This window comes from Anas platyrhynchos, chromosome 14 (assembly GCF_047663525.1).
Source record: "Anas platyrhynchos isolate ZD024472 breed Pekin duck chromosome 14, IASCAAS_PekinDuck_T2T, whole genome shotgun sequence".
In the NCBI taxonomy this organism is placed as follows: Eukaryota; Metazoa; Chordata; class Aves; order Anseriformes; family Anatidae; genus Anas; species Anas platyrhynchos.
This window is the reverse complement of record NC_092600.1, coordinates 20,532,801-20,555,731: the sequence shown is the minus strand read 5'-3', so window position 1 is coordinate 20,555,731 and position 22,931 is coordinate 20,532,801. Positions and strand designations below refer to the sequence as shown.

Genomic DNA, 22,931 nt, shown 5'->3' with positions numbered 1-22,931 from the left:
CAGCCCCAGCCCCAACAGGCTCTCTGGGCTTCCCTGGCCCTGTCAGGGGAAATGCACATCCTGCAGTCAGGGGCAGCTGCCGGCAGCGGGGAGGGGACACAATCACCGGCTTCCTTCGTGCTTGTGCTTAGAGAATAATTTCCATGAACGCAGCCAGGAATGAACTCAGCCGCAAATTCTCTATTCACTGCTCCCTTTCTTTTTTCCTATTTCCCTCTAACCTCTTTCATTTTCTCCATTCTGCTTCGCTTTTTCCCCTTCTCCTTTGGCTTCCCCAGTGACCTCCCTCCTCTCATTTCGGAGCGGTACCAGTGTTCTGCTGCTGGCAGCCGCCCACCCTCGCCTGCACCGTCCCCTGCTGCACTGCTGTCCTGGCACCCACATCCTGTTTTTGTCCTGTGTCCCACTGAAGGAGGTGACATAGAGTGGGAGTGGCAGCGGCAGGGGGACAGCGTGAGGCAGGTGGGAGCGGTAATGGGTCATGATCTGATTAGGGAAGCCTGAGGCAAGTTGGGGAGCAGCAGCAGGCTGAGGGCTGTTGCCATAAGCCACAGATGGCTATGAGAGCAGAGGTATGTGGCCTCGCTGGGTTCCCAATCCTGCCTGCTCCGTGATTCCCTAACAGGTCTCTTTTATCACTTTTTGGGGACCCTTCAATGCTGCTCCCAGCTCAGCGGTGCCACCACAGCCCACACCTGCAGCTCTGCTTGTGGTGCCAGCAATTAATGCAGTGCAAACACTGGAAGCGGCAGCAAAATGTGGAGCAGCCGGAGCCACCCCAGGCTCACGGTGCCCCACAACAGATCCATGGCACCTGCACTCAGCCTTTGTCAGCAGCACCCAGCTTAAAAAATTGACGTTAACCTTAGGTAAGGGATCATGGAATGCTTCTGGGTTTTACACAGGGGAAAGACTAGAATGAAAATAGTTTAATGAAGGGGAGATACACAATTTTCTCACTGCTCCAAATGACTTTTATGTGTGGAAGCATGACAGAGAGCAATGGCCAGCAACCTGAGCACCAAGATAGCCACACGGCTGTCTCTGCAGCTCTCGGCTAAGCCACTGCTCAGAGCCCCCCAATTATTTGGGGTATTTTGTCACATCTTTCAGCTGGGCTACCTGTGCATGGCATAGCTGGGTTGCACACGCCTGTGTTGTGCCCTTTACCAGGCTGTCTGTGGACACAGCCCTGGTGCCTCCCCCACTGCTGCATCCTTGGCAGGGATGGGGCAGGAAGCGGCTGCAGGGCTGGGAGCCGAACAGTTGCCACGTGCCAAGGTCAGAGACGCCACAGGGGCACAGCAGCCACTGCTCTCCCCACAGCACTGGCACCAGCTGGCCCCAAGCTTGCCCATGTCTTCCTCCCCCTGGCCACAGCCAAGCTCCTCCTTGCCTTTGGCCTCTGCAGGACAAGCCCTCAGCCCTGCAGCTGATGAGAACACCACGTCCCGCGGCTCTGGGGCTCCCGCCCTTCCTCCCCACCACTTTCGGGGCGCAGCGAGGCTCCAGCACGAGGGGAAATCCTGCCCCTTGCCTCCCGTGGGGCTCCCATGCACTGCTCTCCTGGTGCGCCTGTGGGACGAGCCCAGGGGCTCTGGGACTCCTGTCTCCCCCCCATCCCTCAGCAGGGTCTCCTTCGTGCCCTTCCCACCCAAAATTACACACCATGTCCCAGTGCTTCAACCCAGCCTCTCCCTCAGCATCCAGCCCTTCCAGCCGAATTCCTTTCCAGCCACTCATTGCCCCTCTTTGGCCTTGACGCCTCCGGCCCAGTGCACTGCTGGGGCTGGGCTTCCTCTTCCTGAGCCTCCCTGGCCCCTGCTGTGCTCCCAGACTCTGACCCATCCTCTGCTTTGCCTCCCTCCAATGGCACCATCTTGCCCAAGGGACATGGGGCTGCCACCGCCTGGTGTCACAGAGCAGGGACCTGAGGGTTGCTGACGGCCTGGAGCGTCTCCTGGGCTGGTTGCGGCCCCACTTCCCATGCCCTCCCTGGGGACAAAGCTCCTCGGTGTACTCCTTGGTGCAGTTTTGGGTGCTGTTTGGGGACACTGTCTCTCCCACCCAGATTTTGAGCTCCTTTGCTTGTGTATGGCTGCCACTGTGTGTCCCTGAAGTGGTGCAGGGCACCGATCCCTGACCAGAGGTGCCACCTTAATCCAGATCAGTGGAGGATCTGCCGCGTACCCATGCAGCCCCACACCATATCTCACTGCCCAGCTATCCTGGGGCTGTGCCCAGCGAGGGCCAGGGGGAACTGGAGACAGCCCTGGGGGGATCCAGCCCTGGGCAGCTTTCTGCACCCTGCTGGGGGCTGCAAATGCATTGATCACTGGATGAAGCCCAATTAAAATCTTGCCCTGTGAGTACAACAGGAGCAAAACAGGGACAGATTAAGGCATTCCTTGGGTAGCTCCCACCCCTTCGCCTGCTGTATCTCAGCCCACGAGGCCACTAATGCTACTTACATTATTACTGGATTATTTGGGTGTAATGAGCTTTGCCCCGCTCAGCTGTCCTCCCCGTGCAGGGGTGCTGTGCTGTGTAATACTTCCTGCATGGGGCCATGAGGCAGGCAGCTGGCTGCTGGAAAACAAGCAGAGCCCCAGCAAAACAATGCGTTAATGTTCCTGGCAAAAATTCCATCGCGGGGCTGAGCCTAATCACAAACCGGGGAGCTTGGGTCTTAGCACTGAACAAAGCCAGCAGGATGGTGGCGGTGCCCTAAGCCGGCTCCTGTCCCCGTGGATGCCAGTAGAGTGACTCCATGGGTGTCATCCCTGCCAGCACGGTGACAGCCACGGGCACCTCTCCATCACCTCTCCCATCCCCAGCTCCTTTCCCTCTTCTCCCTTCAGGCCCACCAGCACCATATGGCCATATGGACACACAAACACTTTCCCTAGAGACCAGAAGCCCCAAATAAATGATGTTGATGCTTTTTTTGACATTGGTGGTTTTTTTTTTTTTTTCCTCTTTATTATTATTAATGTTTATTTAAATGCTGATGTAATTTGCAGCCTTTCAGCACCACCTTTCCCCACCTCCTGCTGTTCTGGCTGAGCTGTGTGCATTGCCATGGCTGCGTCCCAGGGCTTGACTCCTGCTTCGCTCCCTGCCAGGGTGTGAGCATGGGGTGCATGGGATGAAAGGTGTCAGTGCTGTGGCTCTGCTCTGCTGGACACCCTTCCAGCAGGGATGTCCCCTGACTGCAGGAGACCCATCCCCGAGTGCTCCTGTTGGGACCAGCCCAGGGTTCCCCCTGCTGCTGCAGCATTCATGGGCTCACAGCTGCTACAGGAAGTCCTGGACCCTTCTTCCCAGGGTTTGTGCGTCCCTGCAGGAGCATGGGTGGAGACACTGCTGCTTTTATGGGTGCCCTCCATTCTGCTTGGGACCCCAAGGTGATCTGAAATCCCAGCAGCTCTCAGGAGCTTGTGCCACGACTGGAGCCTGAGCTTTGCAGAGGGGCAGGGGGATTCTCATAGAGCATCTCAGCTTTCCTCGCAGCCCTCAGCCTAGCTTCCCAAGACAGCAGAGAAGCAGCAGTCTCCAGTCCTTGTCCCTTCACAGCCCCAGGGCACAGAGCAGAGTCAGGGGGACCAGCATGTTGTCACCCTGCTGTGTCCCCATGGGTGGTAGCAGCAAGCAGCCCCACATGTCCTAGAGCATGTCCGTGGGTGCTTGACCCGTGAGATGGGCTTTTACCATGAGATGGTCTCTAATCTCACTTTGACTTTTCTTTCTTTGCTTTTTAGGCCAATAATGGGCTGTTTCTGTTCCCTGACACCCGATCTGCCCCTCAGTGAATGCAGAGCCTCTCCGATGAGTGAGCTCCTCTGTCCTGTGCCCCATCCTCCCTGCTCCACAGGGTGCTGGCGTGCCAGCTTTCAGCCTGCTGCGTCTCCTGTTCCTGGGTACGCAGTTTAGCTCTGGGTCAGAAAGTCTCCAGTCCTTTGAAATCCCTGCCCTTCAGTGGCCAGGTTGCCCAAATTGCAAGTCTGTCTCTGAAACCTCGCAGCAAACAAGGCCTTGCTTCTCGGTCTGTGCCAGCCACAATTAGCATGGCGAGGGACAGCCTGAAGCTCCTGTGAGCAGCGTGCAGGTGGAGCAGGGGCTGCTCCTCGCGGTGTTTGCGGTGCGTGTCTGGGGTGTGCTGAGTCAGCAGAAAGACCTCTGCTCCGCGCTGTTCCTCCCGTGGGGTAGGGGTGAGGCTGCAGTGCATCTGTCCACCACAGTGGTCTGCAGAGCTGCCAGAAGAGGGTCAAGGAGTGGGGTGAGCACCCAGACGGCTTTCCCTAGAACTCCGGTGTCCCTGTGTGCCCGTCCTGCTGAGCATGGAGGCTGCATGCGTCCCAGTGCCGCTGCAGAAGGAGTGGTGGGGCTGCTGCTGCTGGCCAAGGAGGTGAGACCTGCCCAGGCCAAGGCTCTCAGCTGCTGCCATCCTTGGCAGCTCCTTGAAAAACGACTTCTCCGTCGAGTTCCCAAACAAACAAGTGGAAGCTCCACAAGCTTGTTGTTCATTCCCATGCTGCTGACAAATGAGCAGGTCAACAGCAAGGCAGGGCTGGTGGAGCCAAGCCAAGCAGGGCAGTCGGGGTGGCCAGTCCCTGCGTGCTCCTTCTACACCTGCTTTGCGGACAGGAGAGCATCAGGGAGCTGTGCACGGCTTTGGGGGTGATGGCACAGGTGATGCGGTTGTGTAGGGGCAGCGAGCAGGGCCGGGTGCTTGCGCTGTGCTCTGGTGAGGGGCTGACTCTCGGGGTGTTGCTCTCCTTGCCCTGCACCCTCAGGCACCTGTATGTTTGAAGGAAGCCTCCCAGAGCATCCCCAGGAGAGGACCTGGACCCCTTCTGCATGTGCACTCTGAAAGGGACCTGCAAGAAGCAGCATTGGGATGCAGGCCTGTGAGCCACATGTGGGTGGCTGCAGTTCTGTGGGGACAGGGAATCCCAAACCTGGGCAGGGATGTGCACCCAGGTCAGGGCCACCAGGGACCGGCATGGTTTTGTCTGCTTTTTAGCTTCAGTATTGCCTAATGTCTGCCTGAAGCAGGGCTGTCGGTGCCATGACGCCCAGCCAGGCTGCGTCCCAAATGCTAACAGACCCCTTCCGTCTCGTTTTTCCCTCCCTCCTTCCTGCCAGCAGTTCCCTACCAGCAAAGCCCCTACACCCCTGGGAGCGGCTCCTCTGTCATCCAGTGCTACCGCTGCGGGGACACCTGCAAGGGCGAGGTGGTACGCGTGCAGAACAACCACTTCCACATCCGCTGCTTCACCTGCCAAGGTAGGACAGGGCAGGGCACAATGGCACTGGGCTGCCCATGTCCCTTGAAGGATGCCAAAGCCACCAGGTACAGGGGTGCCAGAGACCTGGGTGCTGTCACTCCCTGGAAGCTGCACACGTGGCTGGGGGCTGCTGGGTCCTTCAGTACCATGAGGTGTCTGCGAGGAGCAAAGGCTGCTCCCCCCAACCAGGTGCTCAGGCAGCCACTGGCTTCAAAGGGGACGGAGCTGGCTGGAGATCTTGGCAGAGCTTGATGCCTGCTTTCCAGTGAAATGGAATAAATAATGAGAGGAAATCCTCCTGTCTCACCTTCCCTCTCAGTTCTTACCCATGCCACCTCAGGCTCGCTGCCACCAGCTTCCACATCAGCCTCAAGGCTCATCCCCACCACATCCACAAGAGTCCGGCACAGCCAGGGCAGCCTGTGAAGATGCACTCTGGGCCCCACAGCCAGCCAGGCATGATCCTGCCTCGAGTTTTCTTGCCCTGGGTAAAGCAGGGAACTGGGCTGTGCTGGCAGGTGCTCAGTTGGCCACCCCGCTGCACCCCATCACCTTGCAGGAGAGGTGATGGGCATTGTGCATAGGCCTCTGGAGCCTGTCTCTGTGCTGTTCCTGAGGTTCCTTACGGGGCTGGATGCTCTTGAGGTCTCCCTGTAGATGCAGGAGGGGAATGACACTGAGAACCAGGGCTTGCCATGTCTCTGTGCATCACTCTGGGCTGTGCACCACCCACGGCTCCAGCTGCAGGGAAGGAAGGGACTGGATGCCTCCCTAGCGGCCCCATCCTGCACCCTGCTGCAGCCCAACACTGACATCTTGTGGTGCTGGGGGAGGTCCCAGTGGGCCTGGTGGGCAGGGAAAACAAACCCTCTGAGAGGCCTGCAGACACCTGCATCTTTGGGATGCCCTGAGAGCCCTTCTGGGGCAGCAGCAGGGAAAGGATTCACCTCAACCTGCCCAATAGGGCTGGGAAAACCCAATCGAGGCCCCAGGCCTGAGCCTGGGGGGTGCAGCCGCCCCCTGACTCCCTGACGGGTGTGTGTCCTCCCCCTGCAGTGTGTGGCTGTGACCTGGCCCAGTCAGGCTTCTTCTTTAAGAACCAGGAGTACATCTGCACCCATGACTACCAGCAGCTCTACGGCACCCGCTGCGACAGCTGCGGGGACTTCATCACTGGAGAGGTCATCTCAGCGCTGGGCAGGACCTACCACCCCAAGTGCTTCGTCTGCAGCACCTGCAGGTGAGCCCCTGCCAACACCAGGGGACAGAGAGGGTGCAGAGGTGGGTGCACCTCCACAGGCACCTGGTTTTCTTGGTGGAAATCCTTGGGAGGTTATGGGGTGGTCCAAGCTGGAGAGCTGCCTCAGTGCCCAGCTCACTGCCTGCCCTCACCTGCAGCTGTGGACCGAACATATGGCTCCCATTTCTCCCCTTCTCCTTGGCCACAGGAAGCCGTTCCCCATTGGAGACAAGGTCACGTTCAGCGGGAAGGACTGTGTCTGCCAGAACTGCTCCCACTCGCTCATCAGCACCAAACCCATCAAGATCCATGGACCCAGCCGTAAGTTACGCAGGTGTTATGTGACGCCTGCAAGGAGAGACCACAGGAGCTCCTGCAGGCCCTGCTCCTTGGGGCTAGCAGGGCTGTTCATGCTTCCCCTGAAATCCTTTTGCTAAGCCCATCCCCTGGGTCTCCCCCATGCTTACAGCTGTGCCTTTTTCCCCAGGCTGGTGCTGGGCAGAGCTGCCCATGCCAGTGCTCGAGGAGGTGATGGGAAGGGTTTGGGAGCTGGCGTGTAGTCCTGCACAAGTGCTTGCAGGTTTTGGAGGAGGAGTAGGACAGTCCTGGCCTCCACCCAGGGCTGCAGGTCACCACTGGTTTCAGTCACTCCCTTGGCCCGTTTGTGACCTGGGTGGGTGCTGCCACCCCGTCCCTGTGCCAGAGGCTCAACAGGCTGCCCAAGGGCTGCCATTGCTCACTGCCTCCACCAACTTAGGAACATTTCTCAGGCTCATTGCCTGTGCTGATGATCCCAACCTAAATCACAGCAAGAGCAATGTTTTGGGCGGGTTTGGCCAGGTGTCACCATGAGCTTGCCTGATTTGGGGATGTGGCTGAGGCTCACAGACAGGTCTTCCCCATCCTCATTGCCACCCCGAGCCAAGTGGGCGAGCTGCCCGGGGCATGCTGTGGCCAGCCCACAGCACCTGCTGCCTCCCATAGGGCAGCAGTCCAGCTCCTCCCCAGTGTGCACAGCAAGGTTACCCAAGGGCACCATGCTTTATCCAGCAGCAGCAGCCAGGCACATGGTGCCATCCTGGCTTCCCTCCTGTTGTGTTTCCTCTGGTGGCCCTAGCACTGCCACCCTGCAGGGGTGTCACTTGAGGCTGCTGGAGCCCAGCTGGTGCCCTCAGTGGGGAGGACCTCCCCAGAGGAATGATGCTGTGCCTCTCCCTGCAGCCCCAGCAACTTAAGAACTAGGCGAGCAGCACTTGCGTGTGAGAAGGGCTGGATCCTGACTCAGCCAAGCTGATGCAACTGCTTTTTTTGCTTTTGGCCAGGGCCTTGGAAGGTCAAAAATCCCCCCAGCTTTGCTCAGTGGGCAAGGGCTAGGTGCAGAGCTGCTGGAGGCTGGGCTGAGTGGGAAGCCCTGCCTGCTTGCGTGGTGCTGCTGCGCCTCCGCAGCGCTGCAGGAAGGAGGACAGCAGGGAGGGGGTTAAGGAGAAACCCTGTCCAGCCATTGAACCTGCTGCATAGGGAAGAAGAGGATGAGGAGCCAAGGTCAGGGGTCCGAGGCCCATGTGCTTCCTGCTCCCAGCCTTGGCAGGAGCCGGGGGAAGCGGGGAAGGAAGGGAGTCTCATAAATACCGTGGCAGGGCCGGACATGGCTGCTGGAGAGCACAGCCCTTCCTCTGCTCCGCTCACTGCCGGGGGCTTCCCACTGCCCCTGCCCCTCGGGGAGCCCCCAGGGACAGGTCACCAGGGAGCCCTGGCTCTGTGCCATGCTGGTCCCAGCTCCAGCAGGCGGCTTTCCTCCTGGCTCCCTGTGGGAATGGGCAGGAGGGTGGCATCTTCCCACCAGTGGAAAAGAAAGGATCCCCACGGGGCAGCGGTGTTTTCATGCGTCCTCCTTCTTCTCGCCAACCCCCAGACTGCGCAGGCTGCAAGGAGGAGATCAAGCAAGGCCAGTCCCTCCTGGCACTGGAGAAGCAGTGGCACGTCAGCTGCTTCAAGTGCCAAACATGTGGAATCATCCTCACTGGGGAGTACATCAGCAAGTGAGTGCCACTGGCTGGGCTTGGTGGGGCCATCCCCTGCTGCTGGGGCTGCAGTGCTGGGAGATTGGGCACCTGGCCGTGGGGAGGGGGTGGTTTGGTGTCTGAGCTGCTTTTCAGTAGAGGCATCAAAGGCAAAACAGCATAAGGCAGTGCTGAATTTGTCCTTGAATACACAGGGAGCAGGAGCTGGGGAAAGGTAGTAAGACAAATCCAGGCAGAAGGTAGATGGAGAAGCCGAGGGCTGGTGCCCGAGGTGCCCTCTCCTGCCAGGATCGGGCTCCACAGGCAGGCAGAAAGCAAGTGCCCCGTGGCAGGTGGCTCCCCGGGGTACTGTTTGGGCTTGGGGGGATTTTGGCAATGCTGCAGGTGGTGCCCAGCCCAGCTCGACTGCCTCACCTCACTCTCCTCCCTCTCCTGAAGGGATGGAGTCCCATACTGCGAGTCTGACTACCATGCCCAGTTCGGCATCAAGTGCGAGACCTGTGACCGGTACATCAGCGGCAGGGTCCTGGAGGTGAGTCTCGAGGCCATAGCCACTTGTCCTGCCCTGTAATGGGGGCTGTGTGCATCCTACCCATCACCCTTGTCACAGCATCCCTCCCTCAAGGCCGTGGCTGTCCCTGCAGCAGGGGTGTGGGCACGTTTTGAGCGCCTTGTCTGGAGGGTGGCAGTGGGAGGAGAAGGAGCCAGGGCTAGAGGAGGAGCAGCACCATGCTGCACACCGTTGGAGAGGTGGCTCAGGTCCCCGAGCCCCCGAAACACCCCCAGTGGTGACTGTCCGTGCTGAGATGTACCCAGAGCCCCGGCTGTGGGGACACCAGCCCTAACCAGCTGCCACCATGCCCAGCTCCAGAGCATAATAAGCCTGCTGAGTGCATCCCTGCGAGCAGCCTGCCAGTTGCCTTGGAAACACATCCAGCACAGCTGTGCGGAGGACTGCAGCGTCCTGTCTGCACGCAGCCTCCCCATGCACCCCCCAGGGCTGCCACCAGAGCAGGGCCCCTGCCCTGGGACAGATATGGAGGAGGTTTTGCTTTTGCTCAGCATCCTGGCCAGCAGGAGCTGCTCCAGCAGGCAGGGATCCAACGGGTGCAGGTGATCATGGTGCAGGTTTGGGGCGATTGTAGAGCTGTACGGTCAGGAGCAGCCATGTTGGTGGAGGTTGTAGTTTTAGGGGGGAAAGAAAGGCCGTTTGGGGCTGGTCCTTCCTGCAGTCCTGCTCCTGGGGATGGGGGTTCAAACACGCTTGCTTTGTGTTTCTATCCCCAACATCTGCAGGGGGAAGAAGGCTGGAGTGTGATCTGGTCTGAGCGTAATCTAAAGGGTCAGGAGGTGGGAGGCAGAGAGAAAGATGTCAGAACAAAACACACTGTGGTTTTCAGATCTGCTGGTCCTGCTGTGGTGGCACAGAGAGGCAGCGAAGTCACTCCCGAGCCCTTCCCCTCTGCAGCAGGGTGGGAGGGAACTGCTCCCCGAGCAGTACTGGTGCCCGCTTCTCTGCCACCCCAGCCAGCAGCAATAGGAAGCAGTATCCCAAAATTAGAGGTACCATGGCTCTGCAGCAAGCCAGGCACAGATTCTATGGGCTGCAGCAGCAGCAGTTGTGTAGCCAGCAGCTGGAGGAGGGGGCTGGAGCCTTCTGGAGCTGCCCCAGGGCTCCTCCAGCCTGGCACACCTACAAGCAGCACTCACCCTCTGGCCCCTGCTGGTTGGCAGGCCTGAGAGCACTGCACCTGCCCAGGGACCTCTCCTGAAGCTGGAACCAGGACCCACCAGCATCTTCCTCCTCATCCTCCCTCGGGGAGCTGCCCCTGCCTGGGAAGGCTTTCTGCTGACTTTGTGCTTCGTGCTGGCTGCTGCGAGCATGAGCTCAGCACTGCAGCAGCTGCTGCGGAGCAGCTGCCCAGCACAGGGCTGCTTGCTTAGTAAACCTCCAAGAGGAGCATGGTGAAGCCAGAGGCTCCCTCAGCTTGAGCCTCAACTCCCCTGGGGCAGTCTGGTCCCTGACAGCACCCGGCCAGGACTGGAGCATCCTCAACCACCCGCTGCATCCCATCCACCTGCCAGCAGTGCTGAGGGGCAGGAAGCAGGAGCAGGACAGTGTGCGGGATGTTCTGCCCCTCCAGCATGGGGTTTAGGGACAGATACAAGGAGTGAAAGGGAGCTGGGAACCCAGGCTCTTGGCACTCTCCATCTCTAGGATGCTCACTGCACTGCTCTTAGGGTTTTCCTTGCCTGGTGCAGCCACATCTGCTTAGGATAAGCGTGCGATGTTCCTGCCCCTACATATGCAATGGGGCAGACGGCCAGCTCTGCCTGTGCTGGGCCGTGGGGAGACAGATGCTGGCTGGATCCCAGGGGATGCCCCGAGCAGCCACAACCTCACAGCAGCACCAGAGAGCGCTCCTTGTGTGCGGCGCTCTGCCAGGCTGGAAGTAATGCGCTGTGGCACCGGGGTCCCTGCAGGCAGCAGCGAGGTGCCAGGCGAGGTGCCACCTCCTCGCAGGCATTGTCACCGAGCTGAGAGCAGCACAGTGCTGGGGTCCCGGTGGCCGTGCCGGGCAGCCCAGGGAGCTGGCACTGCTCCTGGCCCTGCTCAGCGTCTTCCTGAGCACTCCCTGTGAAACCAGAGTTTTAATCGTCTTCCCTGGTGGGGCACAGGATGGAAAGGGCGCCTTTACATAATTGTAGGCCCTAACAAGCCTTCCTGTGCTATCTGCCAGCCTGGGGGCTTTTCAAAGGGGCTGGAGCTGCACGGCCAGGCATGAATGATTAATGAGGCTATGAGGGACTCCAAGTGGTAACAAACAGGTCCTGCCACCCGCAGCCTCTGCCGGCCTTTATGAGTTGTAATATTAAGCAGTATAAACCAAGCAGGGCTTGCACACAGTTTTGGAGAGGAGCGGTGGGTGCTGGGGACATGGGGTGTCTGTTTGCACGATGGGGAGCAGCCGGCCCCACTGTGTTCCTGCATCCCATGTCTGCAGCGCTTCCCTCCCAGCCTGGTTCAACCCAAAGCAGCAGCACTTTTCCCATATACCAAAAGGTGTTTGTGTTATTTTTTCCCTTAGTGTCAGCACACTGAGCCACAGGGGGACACCAAGAGGGTCTGAGAGCACCGAGCTCTCCTTGCTGCAACACATCCCTTACCAGGGGCCCATGTCTGCAGCCACTGGGAAATGTGGGGCTGGGACTGCAGGCGTGCTAGCCCATGGTGTTTTAGGAGCTGGGGTTGTTTTCAGTCTCTTTTCCACGTGTTTATATCTGTCTCTGGCCAGCACAGCCCCATGTGATGGTGGGTCCTTTTTAGCATAGACCAGAGGGGAAAAGCCCCTGGCTGCCATCCACACCCTGCGGGGATTGGTTCCCTGCTGATTTTGTGGGCAATTGCCACTTTCCTGGTGGCTGCTCTCACTAATCTTCACAGCAGATTTTCATATTGATCCTTCCCGTTTCCAACTGTTTCCAGCCCCCTCTATCATCACCATTCCCTCTGTCAGCCAGAGCCTCATCTTCCCTCTGGCAACCTGAATTATCCTCCACTCTCTCTTGGGTTATTGCAGGAGTAAAACGTCCTTTGGGGCTGTGCTCCGACTCCTCCTAGCCCTGAGCTGGTTCCTTCCTCCCAGCTCCAGAGCCCAGAAAATGAGCCTATAACTGAAATGCTAGGTGTGGAGGCAAGCTACCAATAAAACCCCTGGTTGCTGTGAAAGAGCAGGGGGAGCAGCCCAGCTCTGGCTCAGCTTTGGGACCTCCCGGCTCTGCTAGCCTCTGGTTTTGGGCTTCCAGTCCAGCCCCAAGCCTGCCAGACTGGGGCTGTTTCTGGATGAACGGCTTCCACTGTGTCCTGCCTTGCTCAGGGCCCTTTCTCCTTGCAGGCAGGAGGGAAGCACTACCACCCTGCCTGTGCCAGGTGTGTGCGCTGCCACCAGATGTTCACGGAAGGCGAGGAGATGTACCTCACAGGTAGGAACCCCGCTGTGCTGGCAAGGGATGTTCCCTGGTCCAGGGGAGGTGGCCCGGGACCCCATCCCATCCACTCCGTCTGCCTCTTGCCCAGGTTATGCCAAGAGCAGCACTGCAGGGGTGAGGCTGTCACCCAGCATGGCCACTGGCTTGGTGTCAGAGCAGCTTGTCCCTGCCCTCAGCCACCTTAAGGTCTGGCTCCCGTGCAGGGTTTGGTTCCTCTCCATAACCTGTGCTTGCCCATCATCCCAAATCACTGATTGCCACATGGGTGGTGAAGGGGCTGTTGTGCACAGCGAGAGCCAGGGTGGGGGTCCCAGGAAAACCCCCATTGTGGGCAGCAGGGACAGCATGCTCAGGTGTCCCCCTGGGGCACAGCCACCCCCAGAAGCTGTCCCTGCAGTGTGCAGGACTTGCACACCTCGAGCACCAATGCAGCTCGTGCACCAGTGCATTTCTTGCTCAGTGCAGTTGGGGGAAGCACAGACACGTCCCCCTGGGGGACAGCAGGCTCTGGGACAGTGTTGGAGATGGCAAGGCTTAGGGCATGCAGGGACAAGACAGGAGAATCTCTCACTGGGGGTGCAGGCAGTGCACGGTGCTCAAACACTTTCCCTTTGCACTTCAGGCTCTGAAGTGTGGCACCCCATCTGCAAGCAGGCGGCCCGAGCAGAAAAGAAGCTGAAGGTAGGTGGCAAGGTGAGGGGTCTCTCCCAGAGGTGGCACATCCCAGGCAATGCCACCCTCGAGTCCTGGTTCCTGCTGCAGTAGTGTCCCTGCCCAGCGTTGTTCCTGAGCCTGTGCAAGCCCCGTCCCCACTGTCAGGGGGATAGTGTTGGGCACAGCAGCCCCTCTCCTGCCCCACATCCCCTGAAAAGGTCATGGGTAGTGGGTGGGGGATGCCCCTGCAGGAAGGCTCAGCCCCAGCACGAGCACTGTTCACTGCCCCCACTGCCCTGCCCGGGCTGGGCTCTGCCTGGGCTCTCACCTGCCCTCACTCTTCTGCCCCCACAGCACAGAAGGACATCAGAAACCTCCATCTCGCCCCCTGGGTCCAGCATCGGCTCCCCTAACAGAGTCATCTGCGTAAGTACAGCTCTGCCCTCAGCCCCACAGGGCAGCACTGTGACCATGGATTTGGGGTGACTCAGGGAGGGGGAGACAGTTCCCAGCCCCACAGCAGCATGGAGGAGTTGTGTCCCCTTGCCCCATTGGCACAGAGTGGAGCACCCAGAAGGACGCTGTCCCGCTGTCCCCTCATCCCAGCTCCTCTGCCCCATCCCGCTACTGCCTCTTGGCTGCCTCTGCTCACCTCTCGCCCCTGCTGTGGTGATGCTGGGGCTCTGCGTGCTTGTGCCAGCTCTGCGCTGTGTGCTCCAGCCTCCCCTTCCCTCTTCTTCTCTCCCTTTCCGTCTGTCGTGGTTTAACCCGGCCGGCAGCTAAACACCACACAGCCGTTTGCTCACCCTCCCCCCTTCCCTCTCTGGGATGGGGGAGAGAAATGGGAAAGTGAAGCCTGTGGGTTGAGGTAAAGACAGTTTATTAAGACAGGAAAATAATAATAACAATAATAATAATAACAATAATGATAATAGTACTAATAATAATGTGTACAAACAAGTGATGCACAATGCAATTGCTCACCACCTACTGACTGATGCCCAGCCTATCCCTGAGCAGTCCAGCCCCCCCACCCTGGCCAGTCAGCCCTATATATTGTTCAGCATAACCCCAGATGGGATGGAATACCCCTTTGGCTAGTTTGGGTCAGCTGTCCTGGGTCTGTCCCCACCCAGCTCCTGCTGCACCCCCAGCCTGCCTGCTGGCAGGACAGAGTGAGGAGCTGAAATGTCCTTGTCTTGGTGTAAGCACTGCTCTGCAACAACTGAAACATCAGCATGTTATCAGCACTCTTCTCATCCTAATCCAAAACATAGCACCCTACCAGCTACTAGGAGGAAAATTAACTCTGTCCTAACTGAAACCAGGACGCTGTCTCTCTGTCTCTGTCTCTCCCTCTCCCTAGGCTAAAGTGGATAATGAGATCCTTAATTACAAAGACCTGGCAGCTCTTCCCAAGATAAAAGCCATCTATGAAGTGCAGCGTCCTGACCTCATTTCATACGAGCCCTATCACAGATACACGTCGGATGAGACACTGGAGAGATATAGCTATGGGGAGGTACTGAGAGCCCGGACATGCCCAGAGCCAGACCCTGGTCTGGGGACATGGTGTGGGGCTTCACCCGAGTGTCCAGGAGCCCTGTGGAGAGGCAGGACAAGGGGGGACCTGTCCCCAGGGGAGCAGAGATCACCCTCAGTGAGGTGGTAGGGAACTCTCCATGGCAGCCACAAGCAGGAGGGCATGGTGTGGGCTCGCATCCTGCCAGGGTGCAGGGACAGACTGCCAAAAGGGCAATGAGTCTGTTCTCACTGTGACATGGGGAAAACGAGCCACTGTGTGGCCCTGCTGTCACCGCTCCCGTTACTCACACACTGTCTCTGTCTCTCCTCTCTACCTCCCGCTGCCTCCAGTCCCTGGGGACCCTCTCCCCGTACTCGCAGGTAATGTCACCACGGGGACTGACACTGCTGGGGCTCTGCTCAACATCCCCTGCCAAGTGCTGGCCCAAGGTGGGGGGATGGGGGAACCCCATCCCTTAGGGCTGCTTCTGCCCAGCCCCTGGGCTCTGCTGCCCATGTTTCGGTGAGCAGCCTGGGGACATCCTGCAGCCCCCACAGGACACGTGTGCATGCCAGCATCCTTGGCCACAGGGTGCCTTCCTGCACCAGCCTGCCTCCCTTGCTCACCCTGTCAGCTCTAACCCCTGCTCCTCTCCATCCCCAGGACATCTATGAGAGCTTTGACATGCGACAGAGGCGAGCTTCCAGCCCCGGCTACATCGACTCTCCCACCTACAGCCGGCAGGGCATGTCCCCCACCATCCCGAGGTCCCCCCACCACTTCTACCGCTCAGGTGAGGATTTCGGCTGTGAGCCCAGGCTGGGCCATGTTCAGACCCCCACACAGAGCAGGGGTCACCCCCTGCTTCTCTCAGGGGACGTCAGTGGTCCATCCCCTGGCAAGCAGGCTGGGACAAGGACTCAGGAGTGGTGGGGTCCATTGGGGGCTGGCAGTGGCCAGCTCCGCTGTGTGCATCCTCCAGTTCTCCTCCAAGGAGAGGCCAAGGGGGCTCAGACCTGAGCTGGGGCTCATGGAGAACTGGCTGGGGGGGGGGGGGTGGTTCCCAAGATCCAGGAAGGCCTAGAGGAGAGAAGCTCCCTCAGCTCTCTTGCTAGCTGCAGGGAACATGCACAGGGGTGCTTGTGCTGCAAGAGCTGCAAGGAAGGGCCCTGTACATGCACACATGCACCCTGGAGAGCAGCAGGGAAGCAAGCAGAGAGTGGTGTGCCTGGTCTCCTGGCCTTGGGAGCCAGGGAGGAGCGGACGGGAGAAGCCGAGGTTGGTGTGTCCGGAGGTGCTGCCTCCCCATGCAGCCCCTGCACTGCACTACCAAGGTCCTGAGCTAACATCACCTACCGTGGGGCCCCCTCTGCAGCCTGCCTTCATTCTGGGGTGCAGGAAATTCCCCCCCTGGCACACCCCACCCTGGGCTGCAGCCTGGCGCATGTCCCCGTCCCCACCGCCATGTGGGCCGTGCCCCACTTGTCTGACACCACTGCCTTTAACGCCCATTTTCTTCTGCCTCTCATTCTCTCTCTCGGTCACTTATGGCTGCTTCTGCTCGGCACCGCATAGGCACAGAAAGCGGGCGCAGCTCCCCCTACTATAGCCAGTTAGATGTGAGGTCTTCTACTCCAACCTCATACCAAGCACCCAAGCATTTCCACATTCCAGGTAGGCTCCAGAGCCCCCGGGCCCCCTAGGGAAGCACCATGTCTGTCGCATGCCCGCATGTGCCGTCCCCTGTGTGTCGCATGCGTAGCTCCGCCGCCTGCCTAGAGCCAGCTGGCAGCAGGATCTCCTCCCAGCAGAGGCCATCCATAAACAGGACCTGCAGCTCAAACTCTCCCCCCTCTCCATCACCACCCAGGTGTCCCGGAGCCCCCTGGAGTCTGCCTGACCCCCTCAATGTCCCTCTTGTCCCCCCCTGCCTGCCACTTGCACAACCAGATGATGCCCTGCGGAGCCTGCCCCCCCCCTGCCTCCCCCAGGACCACAAGGCAGCACATGTCTGCCGGAGGCCTTTCCATGCTCCCCCTTTACAGATGACTATTTTATACTCCCCCTAGGGCCCACCGCTCCCTCCCCCCAGACTCTTCTGGGCTTGCCAGCTGCCTGCTCCCCTTCTGCAGGGATTGCAGGGGGCCACCAGGTAAGGGCCACCACCTGCTCCCAGCCACACAGAGCCCACGGGGGTGGGGGGCGTGGGGGGGCAGAGGGGGGAGAGGAGGAAGGGAAGCAGGCAGAGCCACCCAGCTGTCCTCCTGCGTGGGCAAGGGAGCCAGAGGAGAGCCCCAGCCCAACCTGCCCAGCTTCAGGCCTCTCACTCTGCCCTGTCCTACCACCACAGCACAGGACGCCCGGCACACAGGTGACACCCCAGGCCACAAGGACACCTGCAGGCTCCCCACCATGGTCCTCTGCTCCTCTCCTGTCCCCCCCATCCCCAGCAGGGCCCTGCCCTCCTGCAGGTCGGTGCTTTATGGATGGCCCCCTCCCTGCTCCGCCAGCTCAGCTGCCCGGCCCCTGGGCTCTCAGAGCGAGGCTGCAGCTCGCTTTCCCTCCCAGCTGGCTCTTTTCTCTCTCTGCTGCAGAAAGAGGCTTTGGCTGACATTGCTGTGCCCCTGAGGCAGCTCACAGGTGGTTCTCTCAGGCGCTAGCGTCCCCCCCCCCAGTGCCATGAACCTGGTTCAGGCAGAGCCGCGGTGCCTTGCTGCCGGCTGGCAGGGCCGGCGGTTCGAGCTGTGCCCCCTCCCGCAGTGCATGCTGACCAGGGGCGCTCTCTGCATGTCCCCCTGCCCACCGCTGCCTGCCCCAGCCCCGGCTGAGCTCCCAGCCCCAGTATGGAGCCAGCCTGGGTCCGGCCAGGCGCCTGGATCTGGAGGCAGCTGCGTGCTGGAAGCTGACGTGGGGCAGCATCTGCAGGGCTTCTATTCCGCCCACTCTCCGCAAGCTCACACTGACCTCCCCGTCTGTCCTTCTTCCCTTTTTTCTTCCCTTCCTTCTTCCCCAGCAGCCGGCGAGAGCAACATCTACCGGAAACCCCCCATCTACAAGCGACACGGTCAGTGTGCATGCTGGTTGCAGGGCCTGCTCACCAGCCCGGGTCTCTGTTAGGGGCATGGGGGGAGACGTGGGGAGGAGAGGTGTTGGGGAGCTGGGTTGTGGGGCCAGTGTGCCTGCTACCCCTCCAGAATCCTCCAAGAAAAAGGCAGCCTTGGGATGTGTCCTTCATGGGAGGATGATAGCGGGGAGCCCAGGCTCGGTGGGTTATCGGGAGAGGGCAGGAGCAGGGCACAGGTGAGGGCTGGGCAGGAGACAGGAAGAGCCCCAGGAGGGGGGCTGAGGCCATGAGGGGTGGCAGAGGGGACGAGGGTGACCCCAGGAGTCAGAGCAGCCTCAGAAAAGGGATGAAGACAGGGCTTTACAGCTTCACATGGAGCCCTTGGATAAAATCACAGCCTGTCCCGGATGGACACTGCAGGAAATGTGCCCGGGGGTGCTGGAGGGTGGGGAAGAGGCTTGGGGTGTGGGGGGGCTGGCTTGCATTCCCTCCGCTTGCTTGCTGACTCAGTGGGGCAGCAGCAGCCTGCAGCAGTAACCGTGTCTCCTCTCTCTCTGTGGGCTCCCCTTCCCCACCTGCCCAAATCCCCACTGGCTGCCTGCACCCGCTGCTGTAAGTAGCTGCCCACTGTGGGCTCCCCTGTGCCTGCTTGGGTGGTGGGGTGGCTCTGCCTGCACCTTCCTGCCTGGTGACTGGCTCCTGCGGGACAGCCACCGAGCTGTGCGAGCAGGAGAGGGTCCCACACAGTCTGTCCTTTGTGCCCCTTCCCCTGCAAGTGTCCTGGCCCTGGGGGTTGAGCCCTTTCCCCAGCTGGAGCTGCTGGGACCACCCCTCTGCTGCTGCCACCTGCTCCAGTAGTAACTCCCTGGCTGCCCTCTCCCTGGTGGGACTGTGACCATCCCCACTGTCTGCCACTGCATCTATCTCTCCAGGAGGTGTCAGTAGTCTGAAAATGGATTATTTCCAACTCTGCCCTGGGCTGTCCCAAGCACAAATGGCTGGTGGCCACCAGGAAGAGGGGAGGGAAGATCTGTGTTTGTCCCAGGGTGGATGTTTGCAGGTGCTGCCAGAGGGACTCAGTGTCCTCATTACAGCTCTCCCTGCTCCTTTTGCAGACGACATCCCTGCAGCCACCAAAAGCAAAACGAGTGAAGACATCGCTCAGTCGTCCAAGTACAGCCCTGCCTACTCCCCAGACACCTACTACCACTCCGAGTCAGAGTACTGGTCCTTCCAAAGCTCCCCCAAAGGTAACAGCAACCCCCCCCAGTGCTGTGGGTAAGGGAAACCCAACCCCCTCCCCAACCCCCAAATCGGGCACCCCCAGGGAGGATATCTCCCTGGGCTGGACCTCAACCTGAAGATGGGTTTGAGCTGAGATACCCACCAGAGTGACCCCCAAATCCTAGCAGCCCTTGGGACCTGGCTGTCCTCATGCAGCTGGGGACTGCCTCCCATCCCCACCTTTACCCATCTGACCCCCACATGTCTCCTTGCAGCCCCCCGGGCCCGGAGGTTCTCATCAGGAGGCGAGGAGGATGGGTACGAGCGGGGCATGCACAAGGTGAGCGATGTCCCTGCCCGCTGCCTGGCAGGAGATGGACTGGAGAGGTGGCAGCGAGCTCCACATCATCTCCTTGCTCTGTGGTCGGGGTGCCCTCTCCCATCTCTCCCCCCTCGGCCGCCTGCAATATGGGGCTGCAGGATTGGGGTGCACCCCATCCCAGCACCTTGTCCCCGGGAGGTGACGTGCCAGCAGGCGGGGAGGGCTGCAGCAGGGATGGGAGCGGTGCCAGCGGCTTTCCTTGCATGCCTAGATCCAGAGCGGCATCGGCAGGCTGATCCTGAGGGAGGAGATGAAGGCTCGCTCTAACTCCTACGCGGACCCCTGGACGCCCCCTCGCAGCTCTGCCAGCAGCAGAGAAGCCCTGCACACGGCTGGCTACGAGGGCTCCCTGAATGGCTGTAAGGAAATCTGTCTGTCTGCCCGTCCATCCCACCCAGGGGGGAAGGACATGGGAGTGGAGGGCCCTTGGAAATTAAAAAGCACAGCCATAGGGGGGTTCTGAGCTGTCGTGGGCTCACCGTGTGCTGTTGGCACGGCTGGGACCTCCTGGCACCCAGAGTTGCTGCCGGTGTGGATGCCCCTGCCTGCTTCGTGTTCTCCTCCCTCATGGCATGGCTGCCCTCACGGAGCTGGGGCTGTGAGCAGGACCGGGGGGCGAGGTGGGGGGAGCTCTGTAGTGTGTGGTTCTCACCCCCCTGACCCGGCTCTGCTCCCCTTGCAGCCCCCCAGATGCACTACCTGGCTGACAGTGGTGAGTGCATCCCTCGCCCCTCTGCACCTGCTCCTCCCCAGGGGCCAGAGCTTGGAGCTCAGGGGCTGGAGGAGGTGTTGGCACCTGGGGAGGCATGGGGAGAGGAAGGAGCCCCCCTGGTTGTGCCAGGGCAGGGCTGGGAGAGCTGGGGACAGAGAAACCGGGAGAGAAGGAGGTTTGGAAGGGAGCTTTTGGGATGGAGGAGGAGGGAGGGCTGCTGGGGAGGGGAGTTCCAGAGTGAGGAAGCCGGGCTGGGAATGAGCTGGGGATAGAAAGGGGACAGAGCCAGGCGAGGCTGGTGCTGGGCAGGGATGGGGCAGTACTGGGAAGGCAAATTGACCCTGAGCAGCTCGCCTGGGGAGGCAGGAGCATGTCTGTGCAGTGACTGAGGGGATGCATTGGGGAAGGGATGCATGGCACAGGTTGCCCTGTGCTGTGGGGCCAGCCCCTGCGTTTTCCCTCATGCCCTATGGTGGTTCCCTTGCAGACCCCCTCATTTCTAAGTCGGCCTCCCTCCCTGCCTACAGGAGGAATGGGCTGCACAGGGTAAGTGTCTCCTGTTGCTCCCCCCCATACCCCACTACCACCTCTGCTCTGTGCCAACCCCAAATAAACCTTAGTGGGGCACTGCTGGAGAGGGAGGTCCAGCCCCAGTTGTAGATCTCATCCCCGTCCTGCAGGTCATGTTGCTTTGCTCCTCTGCCATAGGGACTGGGAGATCTGGTGCTGCCTCCCCATGACCTGGGCTTGTCACTCCCTTGTCCATTCCCCTCCCTGTGCTTCAGTTTCCCCACTGCCAGGTGCAGGGATCGGGTCCTGCTTTGGGCTGGGCGGGTGCCATCCCCTTTGGGGACATGGGAGGTGCTGTGCTGGAGGGGTCAGTCTGGAGGGGACCCTTCTCAACCCTCCCTCTCTCCACACCTCCCTCCCACAGCCTCCCAGCGCGGAGCTTTTCCACTACGACAGCACCAATGCCGTCAACTGGGGGATGCGAGGTAATGTGCTGCATGGCTGGGGATGGAAAAGGGGGGGACTCCATGGGTATGGGGCACCGGGGAGCTGCCCAGCCCGCTGCAGGCAGCTCCAGAAAATGGGGTCTGGGCCAGAAGGGGAGATGGGGAGAAGGGAGGGTGTCTCTGCAGCTCCAAGGGGGGATGCTCACAGAAGAGGGGATGTTGGCTAATGTCTCTTCCATCTTTTTCTGTCCCCACAGAGTACAAGGTACGATGGCCCTGCTCCACGGAGTGACTGCCACCCAGAGGTGACACCCAGAGAAGTGCCCTTGCATCCCCAGACCCTGTTGGGGGAAGTTTTGCCATCTCGTTGCAACGCCCTCCCTTCGTTCCCCTCAGTTCCTTATCCAACAGCTCCATCCTTGTACCATGGTACAATCCCTGTACTTTGTTCCCATCCTGGCAGGGTCCCCAGCCCTTTACTGAGCAGAAACGTCTCTGTGTGAGGAGCAGAGAGGGGTGGCCCTGCTGGCGCTCCCAGGCTCAGCTTGTCTCTGGGTCGCTCCTGCCGCTGCAGAGTGAACAGCAGACCTCCGGGTTGCCCTCCACAGCTACCGAGGTGGCCCAGGGTGGATTAGGGTCCACCTGAAAGCAAATCCCCCCCCTCTGCCCTGTTCCCCTCAATCCCTGGGGGCAGCTGTGCCACCCAAGCCCTGCTAAACGTGGTGTGGCCGCACTGCTGTGCTCTTCTGTCTCCTGAGCTCTACCATGCCCTCTGTCCCCCTGCAGATATACCCCTATGAGCTGCTCCTGGTGAAGACGAGGGGGAGGAACCAGCTGCCCAAAGATGTGGACAGGACTCGGTTAGAGGTGAGGCGAGCCTCTCCCACAGGGCACAATCTCACTGGGAGATCGCAGAGGTACCTGGTTACATGGGGGGTGTCCCCATAGCCTGTCCTCATGGATGAGCAAGGAGTATCTCCACGGCACCCCAGCAGCACACAGGTGCTGCGGGACCCCACTGCACCCTGAAAGACCCCCCACATGCCCTCCTGCCCCCCTGCAGCCCCTGTGGGTGCCGTCAAACCGGGGTGGGGGTCCTGGCCCCCTGCCCTGCCCCAGCAGCCCCTCTCTCTCCAGCGCCACCTCTCCCAGGAGGAGTTCTACCAGATCTTCGGCATGACCATCGCTGAGTTTGACCGCCTGGCCCTCTGGAAGAGGAATGAGCTGAAGAAGCAGGCCCGGCTGTTTTAAAAGCAGTGCACTATAAATATATACATACCTATAAATATATACATAGAAAGATCTCTATATAGCAGCTCTGTATGATTCTCAGTACTGTACGTGGCAGAGGCACCCTCTGCACCCCTGAGAGTGAATTGGAGTCTCACAGATAATGTTGTGCTCTTTGTCTCCTTTTCTTTTCGAGCCTTGTTTCTGTATTGAGCTTTGGGTTTTGTCAGGGGCTAATTTCATGTGAGCCCCATGGTGTCAGTCGCTGCTGCCCCTTGTGGTGTGGGGCGATGCTCTGGGTGCATCTGCAGGGAGCCAGGGTCCCACCAGGGGCAGCTGCGGGGGCACCGTCAGCCTCGCCATTTAGCCCCAGGAACAGAAATCCAGGCCATGGGACAGGGGATGAGGAGGACCCCTGGGGAGCAGGGTGCACCTCCACAGGTCAAAGCGCAGTCCCAACTCCTGATGCTTCCCCTGCTGTTGCCTTGCCCTACAACCCTTGTAGTGCTACAGAGCCAGTTTCTCCTCCCAAAGTGCCGCAATGACAGCTTCTCAGGCTGTCCCCAAACTAAGCCCTTCTCGAATGAATAACCCAAGACACTTCCTGCCTCATTCAGCTTGTTGCTGCTCTTCAGGTTTGGC

General features: G+C 60.0%; 1 protein-coding gene across 29 annotated transcripts in view; it reads left to right on the top strand.

Annotated features, from left to right (window-relative positions):
• ABLIM3 (actin binding LIM protein family member 3) overlaps nucleotides 1–22,453 on the top strand; it is a 41,632-nt gene extending 19,179 nt beyond the window's left edge. For 2 of the 29 annotated variants that reach the window (XM_072023162.1, XM_072023169.1), the window contains exons 2-23: nucleotides 5,152–5,289; nucleotides 6,348–6,531; nucleotides 6,740–6,852; nucleotides 8,444–8,570; nucleotides 8,991–9,084; nucleotides 12,449–12,536; nucleotides 13,165–13,235; nucleotides 13,551–13,622; nucleotides 14,563–14,718; nucleotides 15,072–15,101; nucleotides 15,385–15,514; nucleotides 16,297–16,395; nucleotides 16,791–16,873; nucleotides 17,072–17,192; nucleotides 17,738–17,785; nucleotides 18,901–19,035; nucleotides 19,285–19,349; nucleotides 19,603–19,750; nucleotides 20,074–20,103; nucleotides 20,591–20,649; nucleotides 21,038–21,098; nucleotides 21,317–21,508. In XM_072023162.1, the coding sequence (XP_071879263.1) occupies nucleotides 5,152–5,289; nucleotides 6,348–6,531; nucleotides 6,740–6,852; nucleotides 8,444–8,570; nucleotides 8,991–9,084; nucleotides 12,449–12,536; nucleotides 13,165–13,235; nucleotides 13,551–13,622; nucleotides 14,563–14,718; nucleotides 15,072–15,101; nucleotides 15,385–15,514; nucleotides 16,297–16,395; nucleotides 16,791–16,873; nucleotides 17,072–17,192; nucleotides 17,738–17,785; nucleotides 18,901–19,035; nucleotides 19,285–19,349; nucleotides 19,603–19,750; nucleotides 20,074–20,103; nucleotides 20,591–20,649; nucleotides 21,038–21,098; nucleotides 21,317–21,351 (2,087 nt within the window). In that variant the 3' untranslated portion in view covers nucleotides 21,352–21,508. Of the gene's footprint in view, nucleotides 1–5,148; nucleotides 5,290–6,347; nucleotides 6,532–6,739; nucleotides 6,853–8,443; nucleotides 8,571–8,990; nucleotides 9,085–12,448; nucleotides 12,537–13,164; nucleotides 13,236–13,550; nucleotides 13,623–14,562; nucleotides 14,719–15,071; nucleotides 15,102–15,384; nucleotides 15,515–16,296; nucleotides 16,396–16,790; nucleotides 16,874–17,071; nucleotides 17,193–17,734; nucleotides 17,786–18,405; nucleotides 18,723–18,900; nucleotides 19,036–19,284; nucleotides 19,350–19,602; nucleotides 19,751–20,073; nucleotides 20,104–20,590; nucleotides 20,650–21,037; nucleotides 21,099–21,316; nucleotides 21,509–21,845; nucleotides 21,927–22,196 lie in introns of those variants that run through there. The other 27 variants (XM_072023188.1, XM_072023164.1, XM_072023167.1 and 24 more) reach the window with 27 other exon arrangements.
• Nucleotides 22,454–22,931: the final 478 nt, after the last annotated feature.